Raw genomic sequence first — 25,748 nt, 5'->3', positions numbered from 1 at the left:
GGCTGCCCTGCTTCCCTCATACCAAGGTTTGGCATTAGAGTTCTCCTATGTTATATGTGATATGGGATTTGTGTTTTCTGTTCTTAATTTCCCCACTATTTTCTTAAGGGTTAAGAGAAAAGAGAGGTCTGAGAAGGCCCGACTTTGCCATCTTAAAGTCTTGCTTTCCTGAGGCAGCCCTAATCTCTGAAATGGGTCCCAGTGTCCCCCCGACCATGGGGCATGGCCACCTCTGTGTCCTTGCCTTTCTGGGCTATGGCCCTGTGAAGATGGGGCAGCTCAGCTAGGCTGATTGAATGCCGGGTTTGGGGGGTGGCGCCCTCCACCTGCTTGGGGAGCCCTTACTTCCACCTGCCTTGGCTCCTGGGGCTCATTCCTCCTGGTGAGTATCTCTTCTCCTCCCTCATTTCTCCTTCTTCCAGGGAGTGCATGGTTTTTGTTTCTCTTTTCTCTTCCTTTCCATTAAGTGTCTACTTATTCATGAAAATTCATGGGATTTTTGCCCTTTCTCTACTTTCTTCCCAGCTTGAAGAAACACACACGGTGAGCCTGGAGGCCTCAGGTGCCCCTTCCTGCCCTCCCCCTGCAGCCAGAGCGAGGGGCTTCTCCTCCCTCCCTTCTCTTTGTATCTTTCTCCACTCACCCCTGTTTTCAGCAGCACATGATGGGGAGAGGGGCACTTGAGAGGATGCTCAGGATTTGTCCACCCACTGCTTCCCCCTTATTTGGGGGAGCCAGGCAAACCAAGCCTGGCTTCTGTTTCTTTCTCTGACCATCGCTTTTCAGAAATGATGGCTTTCAGTGTCCCTTTGTCCTCACTGTCTGCCTGATGCCCATTTCTGCCCTGTGTTTCTCTCTCTTGCCATCAGAGGTTGGACATAGAGTCTTTCCCTGCAAGTTCTAAAGATTATTTTCTAGATAATATTTTCAAGGGGTTATTCCTTTTCCAGAAGTGCTATGGTCGCATTCTAGCCCATGGAGGAGGCTCTCACATGCACAACTTAAAATAAGCCATGTCCTGAGAAGGATCATCTCTCATGCCCAATGTGAGAAAGATGCAACATTGGGTGATTTCTTCACCTCTCCTCCCATTCTCCCATCTTCCTTACCCTTCCTCAAAGGAAAATAGAGAAGCTCCATGATGCAAAGAAATGCAACACAGGAGACTAGGCAAGCTGAGTTAGCATTGCCTCAGGGGGATAAAACCATGGTAGGTAAGAACCTCCAGGAGGAGAATGCGCTGTGGTCACCCCTCCCCTCAACACAGAAGCAAAGGAACTGCCTGGGTCATGTTTGTGAGCATTCCGCTGTCCAAATTGGGTCAGGTTTTATTTGCATCTTTAGGTAACTCAGGGATCACTTTTTTTTTTTTTTTTAAAGATTTTATTTATTTATTTGACAGAGAGAGAGAGAGGAATCACAAGTAGGCAGAGCAGCAGGCAGAGGGAGAGGGAGAAGCAGGCCTCCCGCTGAGCAGGGAGCCAGAGGCGGGGCTGGATCCCAGGACCCTGGGATCATGACCTGAGCTGAAGGCAGGTGCTTAACAACTGAGCCACCCAGGCGCCCCTCAGGGATCACTTCAAAAATCGCAATGTAGTGACCCATGGGGACAGGCACAGCCTTGCTGTGGGTCTTATCAAGGAAGACCCTGATTCTATTCTCACAAACTACCTTTCCAAAGAAGGAAATAAAACAAAAACAAGTCTGTGGGTGTAGAGCTGTGATAACAGAATGATTTCTCTGGAGCCAAGCCACGCACTCCTCCATGGGGCCGAGGTGAACAGCTGAACGACAACCAAATATTCGCCAGTAGGAACAAGTATGCAGGGCTGCTGATGGCAAGGAGATTACATAAGTTTATGCTAAGCTTTTTTTCAATGTGTACAAAATTAGGAACAATTAGAGGCATACCTTGGAGATATTGTGGATTTAGTTCCAGATCACAGCAATAAAGCGAATATGCAATGAAGTGAGTCAAATGAGCGCTTTGGTTTCCTGGTGCACATGAAAGTTATGTTTACAGGGTACTATAGCCTATGAAGTGTGCAGTAGCTATTTCTAAAAAACAATGTTCAAACCATAATTAAAAATACTCTGTTGTTGAAAAATGCTAACCATCATCTGAGCTTTCAGGAGCCATAATCTTTTTGCTGGTGGAGGGTCTTGTCTGATGTTTAAGGCTGCTGACCCATCAGGGTGGTGGCAGCTGTGGCCATTTCTGAAAGTAAGACAACCCTGATGTTTGCCGCATGGATTGACTCTTCTTTCAGGAACAATTTCTCTGTAGTATGTGATGCTGTTTGGTAGCATTTTACCCACAGTAGGACTTCTTTCAAAACTGGAGTCCATCCTCCAAATCTGCTGCTGCTTTACAACTAAGTTCATGTGATATTCTAAATCCTTTTTTTGCAGGATTGCAGGGTTCTTGTCTTACAGGTCAAAGAATGAATCCCGTGGACACAAAAGGCTGAAGTGAAGTGAAAGTTTATTAAGTGAAGGTGAGAGCAGAAAGGAAAGAAAAAGCTCTCTAGAGTGAGCAGGGTCCCGAATGGGTGGCCACTGAGGGTGTTTAGGGCCAAACTTTTATTGAAAACTTGACCAGGAAGCTTGCGGTCTTGAGATTCTGGTGCCATCGTGGTCTGAGCAAGGACTATGGATAACCCCCTTAATGGTTTACTTCTTTGAGGTTTGGTCATTTTCTGTGATTACAGTGTAGCCACCAAAGAAAAATACTCCCTAACATTCAGGGCCAGGTAGCCTGGTTTGTTCCCTTATCTCTTGCTCACTTTGGCTTAGCACTTTTACCTGCCAAGAGTAGTCTCAGAGCCCAGCCAGGGACCCCCTATCTCTTCCTGCCTATACCTTAACCCTTTCCTTACTCGCTTTGTTGTCATTTCAACAGTCCTCACGGCATCTTCACCAGGAGTAGCTTCCATCTCAAGAATCCGTTTTCTTTGCTCATCCATAAGAAGCAACTCCTCATCTGTTCAAGTTTTATCATGAGATTGTGGCAGTTCAGTCCCATCTTCAGGCCACACTCCTGATCCTGGTTACCCCACATGTGCAGTCAGAACACACACAACATTTACTGATTAGGTTTGCTGTCTTATGTGTGCATAGTTTGTGATGCCCCCAAAACAATTACAGTGATAACATCAAAGATCACTGGTCATAGGTCATCATAACAAATATAACAATAATGAAAAACTTTGGAATATTGTGAGAATTACCAAAATGTGACACAGGGACATGAAGCGAGCAGATGCTGTTGGAAAAAGTGGTGCCAACAGACTTGCTCGATGCAGGGTTGCCACAAACCCTCAATTTGTAAAAAGCACACACTCTGCAAAGCACAATAAAGCAAAGCAGTAAAAGGAGGTATGCCTGAATAAGCACAGAGTGTCATCAAGACGTGAGGCTGAAAAGTTAAGAGTGGGTCTGCTGCATGGCAGATCTGTATTTTGTGAGTTTTGGGGTATCAAGAACATAAGGTGATGCTCCAAGACACTCAGCAATCACTTTCAGAAACAAGATTCTAATGACTATTTTTACTAGGACCAATTCATTATTCGTTCCGCAAATATTTTTTAGAGTATAAGAAATAAGTCAGTGCTTAGCTGACAGATAACTATGCAAATGACAGGGGACCATATGGTGGTTACAAGGCAGAACTTAAAATTTTAAAGGACAAAACCCTTATATTCATGTACAGCAATTAACTACAGGACCAAGAACCATCTGTTGTGACTCAATTGTACCCCCAGATGCATATACAATCCTTAATTTCACCTTGGTTTTTCTTGGTCCCATATTCCAAGGAGAGGCGTATCTTTGCCATGATTTTCTCATTATGTGTTAATGTTACCATAATGTTCTTACCGCGTCGTTGTATTTCCATATTTGGCTCAAAGATCATGTGGTGGGTGTCTATGTATATCAGCCTGTTTTCAGATTTTCTTCCCCACCGTGTTAGTTTCTCTGTTCTGGCACGGAGCCAGGGTTTTTCCCTGGTGTATTTTCTAGCATCACTCCATCTCATTCCATCTCCCCTGGGAGGAGGCAGGGGATAGAAGAAGAACCACATCTTGTTAGGCACAGCTTTCCTCGCATACAGGGCACAAGAGCAGGTGTGGAGAGAGATGCTGAAATGTGTGTCCTTGCCTAGCGCTTCCTGGGCAAGTTGGATTGAACCTGTTTATCTTGTGAGAACAGGTCTCAAATCCCAAGCATTTATCACTTCAGTTTTAATCTCCCGATGCCATATTGTTCTCCTCAGAGGGAGACTTTGAAGCTAAAAGCACTAAGTCAAAGCCAAAAGGAGTGTGGGAGGGGAGTTCAGCAATTACCAACACATCTGTCCTACACAGAAGACTGTCCATCTGGGTCATTCAGTGAGGGGAGGTATTCATATCAACCTCACCCAAGTAACTGTGGGTTTCTGCTTCATTTTAGCTACACGGATTCAAAAAAATTTTTTCTAAGGTACCACCTTCCTGTGATCTTATAACAAACCACAACTGACAAACTTCCATTTATCTCTAAAGAAAGGTTTTGAGCTAATTTACACGTTAGGCCAGAGACATGAAAAATCTGGGACCTCTCTGGTTAAGGGCAATTCCAGACCTTTGTCCCTATCCCGCTGACCAACGACTGTCTAGCTCATGCTCTGTCCTCGATGTGTGGCAGGGGGTGTGGCCGCTTTCTGCTGGAGCCACAGAGCTGAACTGTTGTGACTGGTGCATGGCCACACAGCCTTCTGGAACAAGTTTACTTTTGCCTTTAAGGGATCAGCTGAGAAATTTAAAATTCCATTCCTGAATGGCAACTCCAAGTCCAAGACCCATTATCTCCTAAACTTTAAATTATCTTTCCTACTGTGCTCAAAATATCAAAGATTCAACCAACTGAATTCTCTTATCCTTGTTTGCAGTTAAGGAAACTAAAGTTTGGAGAGACTTTCATGAGACCCCCCCCCCAAAATGATTTTACCTTCTTTTTATGCAGCTTCAAACCTGCAAGACTTAGCCTGTCAAGTGAAATTCAGGGCAACGTTTCCACCAATGCCTTAGGACTGGAAAAACGTGTCGTCAGTGAGAGAGCTAAAATACATCCCAATGTAGTGGGACTTTGCCTGTGAATATTCTGTCCACTGTAGCATGCAGTGGCTTCCTCCTCCAAAGACACAATGATGCCCCTCCACCTTCATTTGGACATTTTACTATTTCTAATCAATCAGATGTTATTAATATTTTTTTTCAAAATTTTAGATGCTCATGAGAAATAATTTCATTAAGCGGAGCCTGAGATATTTCTGTAGTTTGCGTACATACATGCACACCCGTGCAAACACATAACATATATATTTAAATGGACATTATTTTTTAGGGCAGTTTTAGGTTTACTGAAGAAACTGAGCAGAGAGTACAGGGAGTTCCTATATATTCCCTTTATTCCCTGCCCTCAATTTCCCTATAGTTAATATCTTGCACTGGTATGGTACATTTATTACAATTGATGAGCTGATATTGATCATTATTATTAGCTAAAGTCTATAGTTTACATTAGGGTTTACTCTTTGTATGGTACAGTTCTTTGGGTTTTGCCAAATGCATAATGTTACAATTATGTATCACAAAATAGTGTCGCTGCTCTAAAAATCCTCTGTGCTCTACCTACTCATCCCCACCCCAAACCCCCTGCAACCACTGATCCTTTTACCGTCTCCGTGCCTCTTCCAGAATGTCATATACCTGGAATCCTACTGTATGTTGCTTTTTAAGAGTTGCTTCTTTCACTTAGTGATGTGCATTTAAGGTTCTTCCATGTTCTCTGAACTGGGTCTTTCACAGATCAGAACGTTTTTCTTTTTTTCTTAATGAAGTCCCTCTTACCAGTTTTTGCCTTCATGAACCATGCTTTTGATGTCTTAAAACTAATCACCAAATCCATGTTCCCCTAGATTTTCTCCCATGGTTTGTGTTCCAAGTCTTATAGTTTTTTGTTTTACATTTAAGTTTACAAACAATTTTGAGTTAGTTTTTGTGAAAGGGGTAAGACTTGTGTCTAGATTTATTGTGCTACATGTGGATGCCCACTTGTCCCAGCACCATTTGTTAAAAAGACTGTTCTTCCCTTTTCTCCACTGAATTGCCTTTACTCCCTTGTCCAGGGTTGGCTGATTATGTCTGTGTGGGTCTATTTCTGGGCTCTCTATTCTGTTCCATTGATCCATGTGCCTCTTCTGTCACAAGCACCATACTGTCTTGATTCCTGTAGTTTACAGTAAGACTTGAAGTTGGAGTGAAGTCAGCCCTCTTTGTTTTTCTTCTTTAATATTGTTTTGGCTAGTCTGGGTCTTTTTGCCTCTCCATATAAACTTTAGAATCACTTATAGATGACTACAAACTAACTTGCTGGAATTTTTATTGAGAATGCATTGAATCTGTAGATTAAGTTGGGAGGAACTGACATCAATAGTGAATTTTCCTATCCATGAACATGGATTATCTTTCCATTTATTTAGATCTCTTTTGACTTCTTCCACCAGAGATTTGTAGTTTTCTCACATAGATCTTGTGCAAACTTTGTTAGACTTATATCTAAGTATTTCTCTCTCTCTTTTTTTTTTTTTTGGTGCTAATGTTAATGGTGGTGTGGTCTCCCCCCTAGCTTTATTGAGGTATAATAGACAGATAAAAATTGTATATATTTAAGGTATACAACCTGACATTTTGACATGTTTACATTATGAAATAATCAGCACAATCAAGCTAAATAATATATCCATCACTCACATATTTACCATTTTCTTTTTTAAAAATGGTTTTGTGTTTTTAATTTCAAATTTCTGTTGTTCACTGTTGGTATATAGGAAACCTATTGACTCTTACATATCATCCTTGTATCCTGCAAATTTGCAGCCTTGTCTAATCACCCCTCAGTTCCAGAAGTTTTGTCATTTTTGTTGATTCTTTGGAACTTTCTACATAGACAATCATGTCATCTGTGAACAGAGACAGTTTTATTTCTTCGTTCCCAATCTGTGTGCCTGTTATTTCCTTTTCTTGCCTTATTGTCAACAATATATTTTCAGAGTAGTATATAACAACAGATATGATCATAGCTAACAATGTTAACCCTTTATGGCAAGGTCTATGCTGTTTAAGTTCTAAATATGTCTAATACACATGAGTTAAAATTCTTAAAAGCAGGAATTTCTTTTTTTTTTTTTTGAGGATTTTATTTATTTATTTGACAGAGAGAGACACAGCAAGAGAGGAAACACAAGCAGGGGGAGTGGGAGAGGGAGAAGCAGACTCCCTGCAGAGCAGGGAGCCCAATGCGGGGCTCGATCCCAGGGCCCTGGGATCATGACCCAAGCCGAAGGCAGACGCTTAATGACTGAGCCACCCAGGTGCCCCAAAGGAGGGAATTTCTTTGAATTTATATATCCCTATGGCCTACCACAAAATCTGTTAGTGGTAAGCACTCATTGAGTGTTCAGTGGGAATGAATGTAAGGAATTAAAAGAATTAATATCTGTATCCAGGATCTCAGCAGAAAATAGAATTTACATCAGATGGTTCATATCCAGAGATTGAACACAGTGGCTCTCAACCATGGGCATCCATTAGAGTCATTTAGGAGCTTTCATATTCCCCGTTCTTGGGGGTGGGACCAGGCTTTACAGTCAATTCCAATGGCCAGAGAAGGTTAAAAATCAGTACAGTAATGAAAAGACTACTTGTGGAAATGTAAGCAAGCTAAGGAAACCAAAATGGGATGCCGAGACACTTATAGGTGAAGACGCAGAAGCTTGGTGAGAAGTCACTAGCTCAAGGTAATAGAAGTAGTAAGTGGTCAAATGGAGATTCAAGCCCAGGGATGTCTTATTCTCTACTCTAGATAAAATAAATATTCTGCCTTCTAAAATGAGCTTTTCTCTAGATCAAAATGTCACATTTGACCAAGCCTGAAGTTAAAAACACCTTCAAAGTAAGCACAAGATGCTCCTCCTCTTAACCAGACCAAATGGATTAAGGTCAAAGTTCTCTTTGTGTTCTCAAATGACTTATGGCCTGAAATAAAACCTGTCTAGTTTCTGTGAATAATATAAGACATATGATGCTTTCTCCTCTCCTCCCCATTTTGTAGATACAATCATGTCTGGGCTTTTCTGGAAATAAATTAAATGGAAGCTAGAATGACAGATACTAAATCTGCTGGCAGGTGCTCTGGGGGAGAAGGTCAGGAGGGTGGAAGAAGATGCTGACCTTTGATTAGAGCAAAAAGCCAGAGACACGGATTTGCAAACTTGGTTTCTCCCAGCATTGCTGGAGATAATAGATATGCCCTAGCTTTTCCTTGTAGTGAAGAACTTAATGCAGATACATTTTTAATTCATCTGCTACTTATTGTTGATTAGACTATGTAATGTCTAAATCTTCTGAGACCATCAGATGCATCTTAAAGTGAAGTGGCCTCTGGTTTGGTGTAATAGTGATAGCGTTTGTCTTTAAAATCCTTTACGCTTTTCATAATTCCTTCTCAACTCCCGAAGTCATTCAATTTTATACATGTTGTGTGTCCTGTACTGTACTTGCTGGGGCCTCTTCCCACCACAGAAGGAATGATACAATTGGTAAAGATTTTTGGGTGCAGCGTGTGCCCTGCAGCTCACCACAGTCCCCATAACTGCCTGCTAATACTTGATCTAGTTGGGTTGTCTGTCTAGATGCCAGAGGCATCTGAGTGTGCATCTCCTGTCCTGCTTTATTTAGCCAACTCCCGAGGCGAGAGAAGAGAGGCAGCAGACGTGTGTTTTTGCACACGTGTATTTTGTTTGGGGTTTTATTATCTTGTTTTCCATGCAGAATATTTCCTAAAAATGACTGAATATTTGTACTTTTATGAGCATAGACTTATAGCCCAGTCCTTATCCTCTAGATTATATAGTTAAACATTATATTCATAATCATAAATGAAATTCAAGTGTGACACTATATTTATATGGAAAGTTCCAAAATGTACCTAAATTAGATGGATTGAGACAGTTTAGTATGTGGGAAGTATCATGCAATTATATAGATTAAAAACTACATCAGAGATATTAAAAATGTTTGTTTAACTTTGATCAATAAATGAGCCAAAATCAAATGGCTTATAGTTCTAAGTATTATAATTATAAACATTAAAACAGCCTCCACGCTGATGATAAGGAAAACTGACTTTTTTCCAGTACCACTTAATTGGTGAAGGAATCAAGTTAAATATATGCCTTCCCTGCCTCAAATTATTTGTTAAGAACAAATATCCAGGTACCAATCCATTTTCTGTTATGAATGGGTTTAAATTGAATAAAATTCAGGGTACAACTTGTAGAGAAAAGACTATGATATAAAAGCACAAAAGAGTTGTGTGGGGACAAAAAGAAGGAAGGAAGGAGGGAAGAGAGAATGAATGAAGGAGGGAAGGTTGAGATTAGCATTTAAATCAATAGACAAGACAAAAAATTAGATGAGGTGGGCCTCATCTAATCAGTTGAAGACCTGGGAAGGGGGGGAAGGACCAGTCTCCCTGAGTAAGAGGGAATTTTCTAGCAGATGGCTTCCATGTCACTGGCACCACCAGCTCTCCTGGGTCTCCATTCTCCCGGACCCCAGTGCATATTTGGACTGGTCAGACTCCATAACCCATGAACCATGTCCTTGTAATGACTTCACACACACATCCTGTTGGTCCTGTTTCTCTGGAAGACCCTGACTGATCACACACCCTATCCTTCTCTTTCATTTACACACACACAAAGTTGTCCTGAGATACTCTAAAACAATACTTTTACGAAACAGAAGATCTTTGTCCCAGACACACATGCCTTTACTTTATCCCCAAGAGAAGCCAGGGGTAAAATGAGAAGTTTTAAAAGTGCAAACACCTTGGGGCGCCTGGGTGGCTTAGTCATTAAGCATCTGCCTTCGGCTCAGGTCATGGTCCCACGGTCCTGGGATCAAGCCCCGCATCGGGCTCCCTGCTCTGCGGGAAGCCTGCTTCTCCCTCTCCCCCTCCCCCTGCTTGTGTTCCCTCTCTCACTGTCTCTCTCTGTCAAATAAATAAATAAAATCTTTAAAAAAAAAAAAAAGTGTAAACACCTTTCTCATTAAGAAGAACTCTGAGGCACTAAGCTGTCAGAATGCCTGCACCGGCCACTGCAAACACCCACGGTCCGTACCCACCGCCCCAAAGGCTTTGCAAAGTGCCCAGGAGGAGACCCCTGCGAGGCAGCCCCCTCACACATGCTCTGGATCTCTCCTGACAGAGCACCCAGGCCAGAAGGCTGGTGATGCTTTGAGCACCTCTGTCTCCACAAGTATGGAGCGGGCCCTCTGCCTCCCTGGTCATTGGTACCACCTTCCACCAGGACTCCCTGCAGGTCCAGGCTCAGAGGCAGACGGGTGATGGGGGCCAGTCTAACAGCAAGCCGTACTTGATTTTTATAAAACTAGCAGTCCCTATAGACTCTCAGTTGTGCCCAGAATTTAGTGCTCCTCCTTTCTGGTTTGTTTTTGGTTTTGTTTCAACTAATAAACGTAATTTTTTTGAGAGGAGCCATTTTGGGTTCACACAGCTTTTCTTTACAGCGCCCTCTGCTGCTGCCTCCAGTTACCGCATCCTCTCTTACTCTCTGGGTCCACACCTAGCTGGGGTAGCAGGTGGGAAAGGAAAAGCCCTTCTTTAGTAAAGCAAGTATTAATTAAGCATGATCTTCTACTCCACATCAAGCACCTTTTAAGACACTGCAGAAATAGCAAATTTAAACAAAATTATTTTTTTACATTCTTATTTAATAATATATAATAAATTACATCAGCGATGATGTCAAAGAAAAATTGAGCAGAATAAAGTGACAGAGACTGAGGGGCTCAGCTAGTCACGAAGGGCTCCTCTCTGTTCGTTTATTTATTTATTTAGATTTTATTTATTTATTTGAGAGAGAGAGTGTGCCGGGGGGGGATGAGCAGAGGGAGAAGGACAAGCAGATTCCACACTGAGCATGGAGCCCAATGTGGGGCTCAATCCCAGGACCCTGGAATCATGACCTGAACTGAAACCAAGAGTTGGAGGTTTAACCCACTGAGCCACCCAGGCACCCTCTGTTAGTTTATTTCTGAAGCTGGTGTAGGCATTGGGCCCTATTGATGTTGGCAAATGCAGAGACCATGGGGACAGATCCGAGGGAACAGCATATGCAAGGGTCCTGAGGCAGAGGCACAGGACAGTAAGTGAGGCCTGGGTGAAGGAGTCTGGGGGGGATGCCAGGCTCCCTCAGGGGAGACCCAGCTTTATTCTAGAAGGAAGAGGAAGCATGGGGTTCCACACCTATCCCCTCACTACCTATCCTGAGCCTCATCTCTCTTTCCTTGGGTTTGTGGGTATCCTGGGACATTTGCAAATGGGGAACCACACAGGATAGACAGTAGAGCACAGGGTTCCAAGTTCGGGTCAGGTGACTCTGCCTGTTTCAGGAAAATGCTTCTTTCCTTCCTGGTTCCCTTAGGGGCTTCCTCTACCCCACGATCTGAAACTCTGATTCTCCCTAATTGTAAAAGAGTTTTCTATGACCTGTAAAACCCAGTTCCTTTCTTCTTGATGATGGCAAAGACTTTATTTTCTTAATCCTCCCAGGAGGCAAGAGAAAATATTTATATTCCCTTTTTCCTACAGTGACAAAACCATCAGGTTTCCAAATTTGGAAAGTCCCAATGTGCACATTCAGGCTCACATTGCAGACTCCAACATGAGAGGCATGGCCGCCGTCGCAGCAGAGGTCCAGGTGCCACATTGGATGGGGCACGTCTGGGATGCGTCTGAGCCCTAGCTTCACGGGCGCTGGCCTGGAAGGATCGGGAGTGGGGTCAGAAATGCTGAGATCCCAGAGCTTCCCACACTCACCACACTGTTGCTACAGTGATACACAGAAGCAGTGACACCGGCCTGGATGCAGCTTCATCCACAGAGAACAGAGAAGAAAAGTTCAGCCCCGAGAGCCAGGATGGGATAGCACATCATGTCCACCAGCCTACAAACGGATAGAGAAGATGTGGTGTCTATGTGCAGTGGGGTATTATTCAGCCTTGAAAAATAAGGAAATCCTGCCATATACCGCAGCATGGATGAACCCAGAGGACACTGTGCTAAATGAAACAAGGCAGACACAGAAGGACAAATGCCGCATGGTTCCCCTGCCGTGAGGGCCCTAGAGTGGTCCAGCGCAGGGAAGCAGAGTGGAAGGTGGGAGCCAGCGCTGGGGGAAGGGGGGGTGGGTACTGTTCAAGGAAGAAAGCTTCAGTTGTGCAGGATGAACGAGTCTGGAGAGCTGCACCCACCCTTTGCCTGTGGCCAACAGTGCTGTGCTCTGCCCTTGAAAGTCTGTTAAGAGGGTACATCTCAAGTGTTCTTACCACAATAAAATAAAATTAAAAAAAAAATAAAATTGATTATGTGAATAATAAAAAAAAAGATGAAAAATAAAATGTAAGTAAGAGCTCAGCCATGAAAAAGTGGCCCCAAGGGATGGGAGGAATTGAAGGGGCCCCCAGGACTGTGGAAGCCCCAGGCCCTGGCCACATTAAGCCCCCCGGTGCACATCGTCAAGCTGATCTCCAGCGGAAGGTCTTAGGGGACATGTGCTGGCCCTCAGGACCAGCGGGGCTCCCTTGCCCCCTCCAGCAGGAGTCCTGAGATGTCCTTGTCTCCCTGGGACCCCAGCAGGGTTGCATTCTGGCAGAGGGTGCAAAGGCCAGCTCCCAGGGAAGCGTCCAGGAGGCTGGGGAGCCCAAGCTGGGGGATGCCACCTCTCCCTGAATGGGCCCCTGCTCAGTGGATTAAGGCTTCTGTCACTTGTGACCAGAAGATTTCTAACTGATTCGTTTGGGTTTTTTTTTTAAAGATTTTATTTATTTATTTGCCAGAGAGACAAAGCGAGAGAGGGAACACAAGCAGGGGGAGTGGGAGAGGGAGAAGCAGGCTCCCCGCTGATCAGGGAGCCCGATGCGGGGCTCGATTCCAGGACCCTGGGATCATGACCTGATCCGAAGGCAGACACTTAAGGAGTGAGCCACCCAGGTGCCCCGAACTGATTCGTTTTGATAAAAATAACATTTAAGTTAAGATAGATAAATCATGAGGGCATTTGTCATATTTGTTGATAAACTACTAAACATAATTTTTAAAATCAACAATTATATGAGATGAAACCATTGAAGTTCCTTCATTCAGTTTGTATCTTTTCCATCAAGGGTCTTGTTACCCGATTCTATCATGACAAACTAAATTCTGGTGCAGTACGGGCTGATTACTTAGTGGACAAGGGATGTTACCTATGAAGTGACCCAATCCATGTGAAGTTCCCCAGGATCCTCTGGAGGAAAAAAAAAGTAGAAAGCAATAAAAACCTTTGAGTCCATAGATGGAAGACATTTTCAATGATGTTTCCACTGGTCTGAAGTGAAAAATAAATACAAATAAAAAGTTAAATTCTCATTTTTCTATGTTCTTAACCTAAGGAAGCATTTTTTGTGAACAGTGGGGAAAACAGTAGTGAAGTGAGCATGGGCCGCCGCTCCAAGCTCTTGGCCTGTGGATGGGAAGAGAGCCACTGCCAAACCTCCTACCACCTCAGCACTTTTGCTGCCATGTACCTGTGAAAAACCTTGTGGTCCCCAAGAAAGCAAACAGTTCTAGTTAAAATTCACAAAGAAATGTAAGAATTAAAAATCCATGCAGTTTTGACCTTGCAATACACACTCACTCTTGACCCTTTGTGTATCATCTTAAATCCAGTTTCTTTCTGGGTCTCATAAGAATGAGATTTTCACTGGGAAATTCTACACCACATTTTACTGGTCCCACATATGCCCCAATGTACAATGGCCTGAGTGCCCCCTATGCCCCCTATTCCAAGCCTCTGAGCCTGGAGTCTGTGTCCCCATCAGACACACAGACACCAAGGTAAGCTCATTCATACAACAGTTGGGTACTGTTCATATTTTAATATGAACAATTTCTCAGTTGGCTGGTTGAACTTTTAAAATTTATTTGTTCAGGGGCACCTGGGTGGCTCAGTCGTCGAGCGTCTGCCTTCAGCTCAGGTCATGATCCCCGGGTCCTGGGATCGAGCCCCACATCGGGCTCCCTGCTCCGCGGGGAGCCTTCTTCTCCCTCTCCTTCTCCCTGCTTGTGCTCACTCTCTGTCAAATAAATAAAGAAAATCTTAAAAAAAAATTTATTTGTTCAACTGGTTGTCTCTTCATATAAATTTTATTTTTTCTTTTTTTTTCACATAAATTTTAGAATTTAGTTACGGCAACAACTTCATCTCTACTGAGGGAAATTACACGTTTTTTGTACTTAGTAAGGAGAACAGCGTGTCCTATAATGCTTCTAGTGTGAATTCTCACCAGAATACAAACTTTAAGCTCAATCCCAGTAATTATGTTGGCCTTTACTGTTGGCATATTTGCATTTTCCTTTTGCTTGGTTCAATTTTATATCTTCAAAATTGTCTACATTATTCAGCATATGTTTTAATATAAACCATCTATGTATTTTTAAAAGTCTATGGAAACAAGTTTTTAATTCTTCAGAGAAAATGACTAAATAAATTGATAAGCTATACACCTTTGAGATTTTGTCATAAGAGTATCTACTTTTTTGCATAAAATATCTGTGTAGGTTACCAATCACTACAAAAATTGTTGCAGACCACCCTTGTATGTGAATATTGATTGAAATACTGATGAAGCATCTTTTCTGGTTGCTTCCCCGGGAGCCCTGTCACAGGCTGTCGTGGCTTCCGAGTGTGTGTGATTCTGTAACACTCTACTCATAACATTCCTCAACACCAGCATTTTCCAAACTACAAACAGGAAAGCACCAATTAGGAAACAATTGAATGTCCACCAACAGGAAAATGGGAAAACCAAGGGTGGTACATTCATATAATGAAACACTACTCGACAATAACCTCGATCAGCTGCTGATACACAGCAACATGGATAGATCTCAGAAACACTGTGCGGTTCGAGAGGAGCCAGACACAGCACACATGGGCTGCAGGAGTCCATTTACGCGGGGTTCTGGGACACGGGGGAAGCTGCTCCGTAGTCATGGAGACCAGATTAGCGGCCCTCTGGCGCCAGTGAGGACGCGTGGAGACAGACAGGCTGCAGGCCGCAGAAAATGTCTTGGGGATGGCAGTGTTCTCTGTGCACTTTTGTGGAAAAGGGATGAATTTTGTTTATGTAAATTATACTTTACACTGTTGGTTGATTTTTTTTTTTTAATAAGTGTCCTGTGAGATGTTCAAATGTGCTCGGCAAAAATGGAGAGGTGTTGTGGTGAGCTAACGCTGGGGACAAGCGGGCAAGAACAGTTAAACTGGTTCATTTGTGCGGGAGTTCCCTGAACCACAGTGGATGTGTGCGGAGGAAAAGCCACTCCCGCGGTTCTGAGGATGGAGCAGGAGGTGCGCCCTCCGTCACAGCTGCTCTGAAGGGCACCAGGTATCCACACAGCGGCTTCGGCACCACCAGGCCCACCACACACCCCGTCCAGAAAAATGTTTCCTCCTCATGCCACAGAAATCACAACAACAACAATAGCAACCAAGTGGGCTAAATTGAAAAATAAAGTCTCAGTGAAAAGCTGGTGCTGTTGGGTATTTGGGACGGTCATCCTAAAAGTCCAGTCTGACCTCCAGTCCCTAAGCACACATCTCTCAGGCTTCCATGTTTCTCTATTTCATTATTACACTCAATCAGGCGTTCCTTAAACTGTCACCATGGTATTCCTCAGCCTGAGAAAACCAGCTTTCCTTTTCATCATGGAATAAAAGCTAGGAAAATGCCATTATTCACAAAGACAGGAGTTTATACCCTTTATAAACTAGTGTTATTTTAATATGAACATTTTGGGGGGAAATCCGTTATATTTTCCTGAAGTATCTTCTTGGCATTTTGTAAATGACAATGCAGATGTCCACCAGGCACTGCTTAGGAGGCAATCTGCAACATAAAGCAACTGAGGATGGAGGGGAGGCCCCAGAGGCTGGGGGAACAGATGAGCACCTGCTCTTCCAGGCAGGTGAGTGGTGGCCAGAGCCCAGGCATGCCTACTCTTGCATCCCCTTGAAACCGAGGCAAAATAACAGTGTAACTTCTAGAAATTCATACCCCTCCAAAAGAGTATGATTTTTCATAATATTCCTAGCTTAAAAAAAACAACAACAAACAAAACCAAGAAGCCACTGTTCTGACATTTGAAAAACCAAATCTAAATTCACATGTTTTGGAGTTTGTCGATGGAAAAGTGATATAGAAGCTTTCCAAATATGTCTTTGGGGAGGCTAAAAATTGGTTCCAGTGATTTTAGTAAGAAAAGTCGTCAATGCATTTAAATTAAAATCTAGAGAAAAAAATGTTTAAACATTTTTTTCCATCAAAAACAAGCCAAATTAAGTAAGAAAATACTGTAATAAGAAACTTACTTCCCCCCACCCAGAGAAGCACTCTTTGTGAGAACCAATGGAAAGGAGCCCAAACTGCTGGAACCCATTCCCTATGAATTCATGGCGTGATAAATGTAAAGAAAATAAAAGACCTCAAGACTGTAAAAAAAAAAAAAAGAAAGAAAAAGAAACTTACTTCCAAAGGATCTATTTTGAAGAGCCGCAGAATCAGAAGAAACCAGGCCATAATCTTTTGAACCAGTTCTTGAAATCGTCCACTCTTGTTACATCTGTTGATCCTTCTTTGATTCTATTGACTGGCATTCAAGTCTTCCAATAAAAAGTGTATAATTTATATTCTCTCACTGCAGGAGTATGGGGCCCATAGTCCTTGGAAGCCTGTATCTGAGAACTGTCTGGATCATATTATACATTGATTTGCTCTTGGCTTTGAAAATGGTTTTAGTTCTGTTGCAACCCCATTTAAAAGCACCTATTAGAACACTCTGGTACAATCTATGTGCCTGGCTTTTGAAACCTGCTCCAGCAACAAAAATGCCATTTGCATAATGCCCATGTCAGCTTATGGTGACAGCAGTGTAATCATAGGCTTGAGCAGAAAATCAATAGTTGTAGCACCTGAAATATTGTAAAGAGATGAGGAAAATAAGAATTTTTAATTATTTTTAATGCTTTGGCTATTTAAACTCACTGGTCTTTTAAAATGGATTTCCCTGGGCGCCTGGGTGGCTCAGTTGGTTAAGCGACTGCCTTCAGCTCAGGTCATGATCCTGGAGTCCCGGGATCAAGTCCCACATCGGGCTTCCTGCTCAGCTGGGGGTCTGCTTCTCCCTCTGACCCTCTTCCCGCTCGTGCTCTCTGTCTCTCATTCTCTCTCTCTCAAATAAATAAAATCTTTAAAAATAAATAAATAAATAAATAAATAAAATGGATTTCCCTAACAGGACTCAGGGATCCATCTGCTACCAGTTTGCTTGGCAACGTGAAGATGAGTTTTCTGCCTCATTGTGGCCCTTCCAGTGGATGACCCAGCTGATGGGATACATCCCCAGAGCCAGGCCCATACATTAGCTTGTGGCAAGTGACCTTCATAAAGGGAGACTCCTCAAGTGCATGTAACACAGGCTTCACAGCAAGGCGGCATGAAAAGAGTTAGTCCTATCTTAAGATTTTTGCTCGGTAATTCTGGAGTAAAAGAGCTGAAGGCACTTATGTGGCAATTAAGTATGAATGTGCTCATTTCCTGATAGGCCAACTATGTGACTCTCACCCAGGGAAATCTTCCACCGATTCAGCACTGCACAGACGATGCAATCAGAGCTTCTGTGGGGGTGATGTGCGGCAGCGCTTCCAGATCGAGCGTAAGATCACGTCGTGTGCTTGACAAGTAAGCATGTTTCTATGGGGGATAAAGGATATAAGACAGCCATGGCCTACTCCAGCTTTTTGTGCCATCATTGTAATAGGTTATCCTTAGAATAATTAGGTTTCCAGTTCACAGAAATGCTGAGAAAGTGTAGATTTTGCTGGGTGCAAGGAGATGAGCATTCGTTTCCTCAGTTCGTTCCCTTGGTTTCTACCTTCTGACCTTCCCCCACACTGAGGCAGCCAGCAGGCCCCGTTTCGGGAAGTGTGGCTGCTGAGCAGGCCCTCTCAGCTCCTTGGTTCCTACTTGGGAAGAGAGGTCCCTGTTTCTGAGGCTCCCCATATGTGAAGGTCCTCATCAGCACAGCAGATGGGGAAAGATGACGAAAATCTTTCCCTTTTTGTGCACATATAAACAGAAGGCCATCCGCATGCTTGCTGGCTTTCTTCCATCCTCGTGGGACCACACAAAAGGAGCCTCCAATGCCCGTGGAAGCACAAGGAAAGGAATGGTAGATGCAGGGGACCCGCCAAACAAGCAGATGTTGGTGCCCTGGGTGGAGCTGCCTGTCCTGGCTGCAGAGTCTCTGAGGGGCACTGGGCACCTTCTGCACGAACCACTCCACTGCATGAATCACGTGTGTTTGTCTGAAATCACATAAAGAAATATATCCTGTGAGGAGTCTGGCCAGCAGCATAGCTCGAGTCCTCTCTATGTCATGGGTTCCCGGCGCGCCAGGGTTGGATGCCTGTCCCGTGTCCTGCTGACATGTGCAGCAGACAGGTGGTGCGTCCCAGGAAGGGTCCCCTCCCTTCTGTGCCACGTCAACCACAATGCCAGCGAGCGGCTATGAAGAGCATGCACAGTGAAGCCTGTGGGCCAAAAACAGCCTTATACCTATTTTTTTTCCCCATACTGTGCTTTCAAAGGAAATGTAAATGGTTCGAACATGTAAAATGTGAGAATGTTCACGTTAAAAGTGTCTAGATTCTAGCTTCTCCAGAAAAATCAGTAGCTCCAACCCTCCAGCATGGCAGGAGCTGCCTGGGCTGAGAAACGATGCCCTTGCAGGATGGTCATGAGCTCTCTGTGTGCCCAGGCCCTTCCAGGCCCATCCATTCACTTACCACTCAGCTCCCGGAGGTGGGCAGGTGGCCACCCTCCTTTAGAGAAATGACAGTGACCTTGACCTCAGAGCAATACCAGAGCCTCAGGGAGAACCTGGAGCACTCCCCTGCCTGAGGGTTCAGCTCTCCCTCCTCCATGATTCCCCTAGCTTCATAGATAGAGCCTTTGACTCACTATTATTTTTTTAATTTACAAGGTCGCTATAGGAATTTCCTCCAGAGGCAAGCCCAGCCAAGGTGCTGACATCGGACTGCCAAGGACGCATGGCAAAAAGAGAGGTGATGGGGATCCTGGGACATGGGATACAACAAATTTGGATCCATGCTCTCCGGGGTAACAGGTGCCAGCTTCTAGAAAGTTCTCCAATAAGTTTTCAGTGGGGCATGCACATTTAGAGAAAATACATTGTTTACTGACACCATTTCAGCTAAGCATTAAGAAAAAGTAAGAAATGCATAGCTTCTTGTAAACTATTCTTTTATTGAGCAACTGACTTCAGTATTTCAAGAATTTAAGATTAAAGTTATTCCTTATGTGCAAAGTAATATAAATGATGACCATTAAAAAAGATGTTAGAGGCATTGATTAAATTATGTTATATCAGAGGATTTATTCAGCACATTAAAGTATTTAAAGACCAGTATATTTTTGCTGTTGACATAAAGAGAGAAGACAAATGTTAATAGCAATTTACTTTTTGAACTGAATCTGTTTTGTTCTTAAGATTTTTTTCCTTCATGACACCAAAAGCAAAGCAAAATTTTTTTAAAAGTGGGACTATAGTGGGGCAACTGGGTGGCTCAGTTGGTTAAATGTCTGACTCTTAATTTCGGCTCAGGTCATAATCTCAGGGTTGTGAGATTGAGCCCCTTGTCGGGCTCTATGCTTGGGTGTGGTGTCTGCTTAAGATTCTCTTTTTCCCTCTCCCTCTGCCCCTCCCCCTCCCTCTCTAAAAAAATATAAAAATAATGAATAAATAAAGAAGTAAAAAGTGGGACTATAGCAAGCTACAAAGCTCCTGCACAGGAAGGGAAACCATCAGTAAAATGAAAAGGTAACCTATGGAATGGGAGAAAATATTTGCAAATCATATAAGGAATTAATATACAAAATATATGAAGAACTCATATAACCCAGTAGAAAAAAATCCAATTAAAAAATGAGCAGAGGACCTGAATAAACATTTTTCCAAGTAAGACATACAGATGGTCAACAGGTATATGAAAAGATGTTCAGCATCACTCATCATCAGGGAAATGCAAATCAAAATCACAATGAGATGTCACCTCACACCTGCCAGAATGGCCATTAACAAAAAGACAAGAAATAAGTGTTGGCAAGGATGTGGAGAAAACCCTCATGCACTGTTGGTGGGCATGCAAGCTGGTACAGCCACTGTGGAAAACAGTGTGGAGGTTCCTCAAAAAACTAAAAATATAACTACCATATGATCCACCAGTAATTCCGTTCCTGGGAATATATCCAAAGGAAATGAAACAATATCTCAAAGAGATGTCTGCACCCCCACGTTCATTGCAGGATTATTCACAATAGCCAGACAGGCAAGTATAGTGTCCATCAACGGATGAATGGATAAAGAAGGTATGATACACATTTATAATGGAATATTACTCAGCCATGAGAAAGAAGGAAATCCTGTCATTTGCAACAGCATAGATGGACCTTGATGGCATTATGAAATAAGTCAGAGAAAGATAAATACTGTCTGGTGTCACTTATACATGGAATCTAAAAAAAAAAAAAAAAGTTCAAACTTGCAGAAACAGAGTAGAATGGCGGTTGTCTGGGGCGGGGGCAGTGGGGAAATAGGGAGAGTTTGGCAAAAGGGTACAAACTTCAGCTATAAGATGAATAAGGTTTGAGAATCTAAGGTATAACGTAGTGACTATAGTTGCTAATACTGTATTGTGCACTTGAAATTTGCTATAGTAGGACTTAAATGTGCTCACAAAAAAAGGAAAGATTTGAGGTGATACATATGTTTAACTAGATGGAGCGAATCCTTTCACCATACATAGGTCAGATCGCCACGATGTATACTTTAAATATCTTACAATTTCTTTTGTCAGTTCTCAATAAAGCTGAAATTTTAAAACTTTTTCCTTCAAAAAACCCTCTGAGAACCAGAAAATCCCCGAAAGCATTTAAAAAGTAATTAAGTAGCTGCTAAGACCCACTTTCACGTGCGATTGTAGCAGTGTACTCTGCGGAAGTTCCAAATCACCAACACTAGCGCCACTTGCTTTCTCCCTCGCAGACACTATTTCCAGGAGATGTAATTTGGTCTGTGCGAAGTATCTTGCCTAGAGAAAGTGCACTCAAGCCTCTCCCAGAGCACATCAGAGAGAGATGGCAATACACTGCTAAAATCGTAGTTGCTTAATCTGGACTCGGCAGGACCACAAATAAGACTGCCGTTTTGAAAATGTGGAAGAGGACCTGTTCGGGTGAATCAATGTAAGCATAGGATGCAATTCAGAAGAGATCCTCTGTCAGGGAATGGGGGGGTCATAGAAATCTGGTGGTTACGACAAACGCTTCTCAAGTCCTCACCGGCAAGACAGTGGAAACCCTGCGTGGACCCCCTAGTCTGGGGGGATTACCCACTTTCCCTTTCCTTTTGTTAGGATCCATATTCAAGAAGAAGAGAAAATAAGCAATTTAATAACTGCTTTGGTGGTGGGGCATCTGGTTGTCTCAGTCCGTTAAGTGTCTGACTCTTGATTTCGGCTCAGGTCATGGTCTCAGGGTCTTGAGATGGAGCCCTGTGTGGGGCTTGCACTGGGTGTGGAGCCTGCTTAAGATTCTCTCTCTCCCTCTGCCCCCCCCCGCCAAAATAACAATAAATAAAAATAAAATTAAATAACTGCTTTTGTGGACGCTGGTGTACTGCCTGGATCTCCCTCCGCACCTGGCCCTCACCCCCCTGCTGCCTGGAGTACCTGTTGCCGACGGTCCCAGATGGCTCCCTCCTTGGGAACTGCCCTCAGCAAAGAACACTGCCTCATCCAAGGTCACCTGCCCTCCCTGGAGGGTGCAAGGCCTGGACCCCTTACCTCAGAGCAGGTCCTCTGAGAAAGGCCATCTCTGCTCAGAACTGAGCCCACTGAGGCTGCTGCAACACCCACTTCACTGCCAGCTCTGCCTGCCGGCCCTTCTGCCCTCAGGCCCTCACAAGGTTGCTGGCTCCCAAGAGGGTACCTCAAAGATCCTGCCTACAAATCTCCCTTCAGACTCTCTTCTCTAGGGAATCCCAACGATAGTGTGGCTTCTGCCACTTCATTTTTTATAGGAGTGTTGCAAATATATCAAAATGTCCCAACCGTCATAAAATTGTCATGCGCTGGTCTCAAGATTTTCTGTTAGAGGGTGGTATTAACTGACATTGACAAAGGAATGCTATTTTTGTTCAATGGTGACAAAAGTCACATGACATCAAAACAGCTGTCAAGCAGTTAATTTCGTGGAGACCAAAATTATAAAATTATTTTGAAGCATTATTATCTGTTTTTTTGGCAGGTACTTAATTACTTGAAATTTATGGTCATTAAATTCAAGTGGGCTGCTTTAATTTAACAATCAATTAACAAAGCGTAACAGGGCTTCCCTTTCTAGGTGCGCTTGGAACAATCTTGATGAAGGGGAATCTTGCCTTCAAGCACATTGTGAGTTGTTCTTGTCAAAAACCAGTCTGTGTTCTACGAGTTTTCAGATGGAATTTGGAATAAAAACATGCTGCTTCTGAGCTGATTTTGAAGGCAAGGCATTCTGGATGCATCTGAGCGGCACGGGTAGGGAATGGGGTGAGGGACAGATGCAGAAGTAGCCCCATGCCCACCCACACCTGACAACGCCCTCCATGCAGCACTCACTTTAGAATCCATTTCACAGTAATGTCACTAAAGGTCCAAAGGCAAGATGAGGGAATGATCTTGTGAAGTGAATCTGTGCAAGATGAGGCATTTTCTATTTCTTCTGGCTCCCAGAGCTGCCCATCCTTATCAAACTGTGTCCCTGGGGCCCTGAGAAACGTAGGCCCAGCGTGGGGAGCCCTCCCTTCCGGGCGTGGCACCTGCTGCACAAAAGACAAAGGCAGTGGGCACCACTGGTCTGAACCGTGCTTCTTCTCCAGGCGATACTTCTCTGACCTCCCCTAGTCTAAAGAAAGGGAGGCGGGTTCAACAGCAGGGATTTCCAACAGCGCATGTGGGTACTTGAGGAATGTGGCATGGAGTTTTGCATTTCTTTACCTCGAACTTCTTGGAGAACGTTACCAGCAGGTCAGTGAGAGCCATGCGACCAGCTCACGCTGGGCCAAAGAAGCCGCGTGGCAGAAAGCAACCAACCTATCGGTGGCAGGGATGGAGCCGCGATGGACGCAGACCGTCCATTATGTCAATCGGTGCAAATCAGCAGAACTCCCCTGTTAAAAAAAGAAGGGAGGGAGGAAGGAAGGGCCATTGCCAGTATTTATAAAAAAGAAAAAATCCAGCATCTCACCACCTACAGGAGGCATACTTGAAATAAAAATTCATGTGCATTAGAAAGTAAGCTGTGCCCTGCTGGTGCTGATGGAGAGAACCAGGATGGACACCAGTGGGAATCCAGGGTTGCAGGGACTGCAGGAAGCTGGGACGGCTTCACCCTGGCTAAACAGCCCCCGGGCATCAGCTTAAGTCTAACAGGCATGGACATTCTGTGGACTGGACCAGAAATGTTTCCAATTGTGTGTGACCTACTTTACCTAAGTTTGCCAATGGCCAGGTACGCACATGCTGGTTTCCTCTCTCTCCCGCTCCCACTTTTGTCCCCTCCCTAATTTAGCCCCAACTCAATACAGACATTCCCTCTGAGGATTTATTTTTAAGCTGATAATACTATGTCCCCAAAACAAAACTGCAAAAACCCCAACAGTATAGCAAGGATAAATGGACAAATTCCCTGACAAGAGCCGGCTTCTAAAATACAACAAGTGAAGATACAACTAAATAAGATCAATTTTCCACACAACTTAGAAATGAGTTCTCCTTCTAAAAGTGGCCTAAACCACCCTAAAACATCACCTGTCACTATGTAGCTGCAGGGATTTGGGAATGTCCAGGTGTGATCAAGTGGCATAAATCCCGGAGGAGTAGATGGCTTGGACTCAAAGGTGCTTGTCGCTCAGGGAAGCTGAAATCACAACACGTACGGACTTGCCAGCGTTCCAGCCACGTGCGGAGGGAGGCTGTCCTGCTGGCAGGCACTGGAGGCCCTCATCCAGGAATGATGGATGCATCAGCCACCTCAGGACAGGAGCTCAGCTTCTGATTCAGAGCTGTGTCCCAAGGCTTCCACCTGGCAAGATGCCATCCGAGCATCTTACGCACACCTATTTTCCACCCAAAACAGTCTCCTAAGAATGATTGGCTTCCAGTATGGAAGGGAGAATGTGTTGAAGAGAAGAACTGAGCTTCTGTGCTTTACTCACTGGAAAGTAATAAACTGGCATTTTGGTTTGTACATCAGTCTCTTGAGAGTTTGGTTAACTTGGGTTAACTATGGATGCTACCCTGGAGTGAAGACCCTACCAGGGAGCCAGTTCCCAGGAGAACACTGTCTGAGTAGCCAGCAGGCGCCTTCTTTGGCATCAGAGTGGGGTCAAGGCTTCTGACAGCACATTCAGAATCAGCCCTCCACCAATACCCCCAGAACCGTCTCTCTATTTCAGTTTCCATCAGAAAACATTTTATCCAAGGAGGAAAGTTCCTAGATGTTTTGTTTTCTGGGTCGCACTCCAACACAAATGTCTCCTTCAGAACTAGATATCCCAGAGGGAAGACTTAGTATGACACGGAGGCCCTCATTCTCTTTGAAAAAAGCTGTCACATATTTCACTGCAAATTAACTGAATCATAATTTAATTCATTTCAAGTCACTGGTCGCAATATTGAAAACTATTCTGCGTGAGCGAGTGTACACAAAGCGTGGATTCATCTCTTATAAGCTCATCAAGATAAACTTCTGTATCAGTAATAATGCCAGAAATAAGGAACTTATTTTGAATAAGAACTCTTCCCACCTTTTATTTGTCTAAAGAGCTTTTTTCCCGCCATTGAATTATTAACACTTAACATTGGTACAAAATAGTTCTTCCAGATTTGTGTCTTTCAAAATGAATTTCTTACACATTTGATTCTCTTAAAATATGCCAACTGACTATAAATCTCTCAATTCTAAACGTGTAAAGAGACACAAGGGAAGTCGCTGTCGCCACAGTCGAGGAGCTTCTGCTGCCGCCGTCACCGCCTGCAGCAGCCGGGACCCTCCGCCTCACCGCCTCCGCTTCGCCGCCCGCGCATGCCGTCTGAGAAGACCTTCAAGCAGCGCCGCACCTTCGAGCAAAGAGTAGAAGATGTCCGACTTATCCGAGAGCAGCATCCTACCAAAATCCCAGTGATAATAGAACGGTACAAGGGTGAGAAGCAACTTCCTGTCCTGGACAAAACCAAATTCCTTGTACCTGATCATGTCAACATGAGTGAGCTCGTCAAGATCATTAGGAGACGCTTACAGCTCAACGCTAATCAAGCCTTCTTCCTGCTAGTGAATGGACACAGCATGGTGAGCGTGTCCACGCCGATTTCTGAAGTGTATGAAAGAGAGAAGGACGAAGACGGATTCCTGTATATGGTGTACGCTTCTCAGGAGACATTTGGAATGAAACTG

General features: G+C 43.8%; 1 protein-coding gene and 1 long non-coding RNA gene across 3 annotated transcripts in view; both read left to right on the top strand.

Moving 5' to 3' along the window:
• The window catches only part of LOC145716919 (uncharacterized), a 33,349-nt gene extending 13,625 nt beyond the window's left edge, over positions 1-19,724 (top strand). Inside the window, exons 4-5 of one of the 2 annotated variants that reach the window (XR_014139857.1) lie at positions 17,776-17,912; positions 19,216-19,724. This is a non-coding gene — a long non-coding RNA (uncharacterized LOC145716919). Of the gene's footprint in view, positions 1-11,721; positions 12,470-17,775; positions 17,913-19,215 lie in introns of those variants that run through there. The other variant, XR_014139858.1, reaches the window with a different exon arrangement.
• A 5,635-nt stretch (positions 19,725-25,359) lies between these two features.
• Positions 25,360-25,748, top strand: LOC102734654 (microtubule-associated protein 1 light chain 3 beta; the record flags this gene model as incomplete). The annotated part of the gene is made up of 1 exon (XM_081804054.1): positions 25,360-25,748. A coding segment is annotated over exon 1 (369 nt), but the record flags the coding sequence as incomplete, so codon positions are not given.

The sequence above is a fragment of the Leptonychotes weddellii genome, chromosome 14, assembly GCF_054177405.1.
Source record: "Leptonychotes weddellii isolate Sample4059 chromosome 14, ASM5417740v2, whole genome shotgun sequence".
In the NCBI taxonomy this organism is placed as follows: Eukaryota; Metazoa; Chordata; class Mammalia; order Carnivora; family Phocidae; genus Leptonychotes; species Leptonychotes weddellii.
The sequence above is the reverse complement of the archived record's forward strand: the minus strand, read 5'-3'. Positions and strand labels throughout refer to the sequence as shown.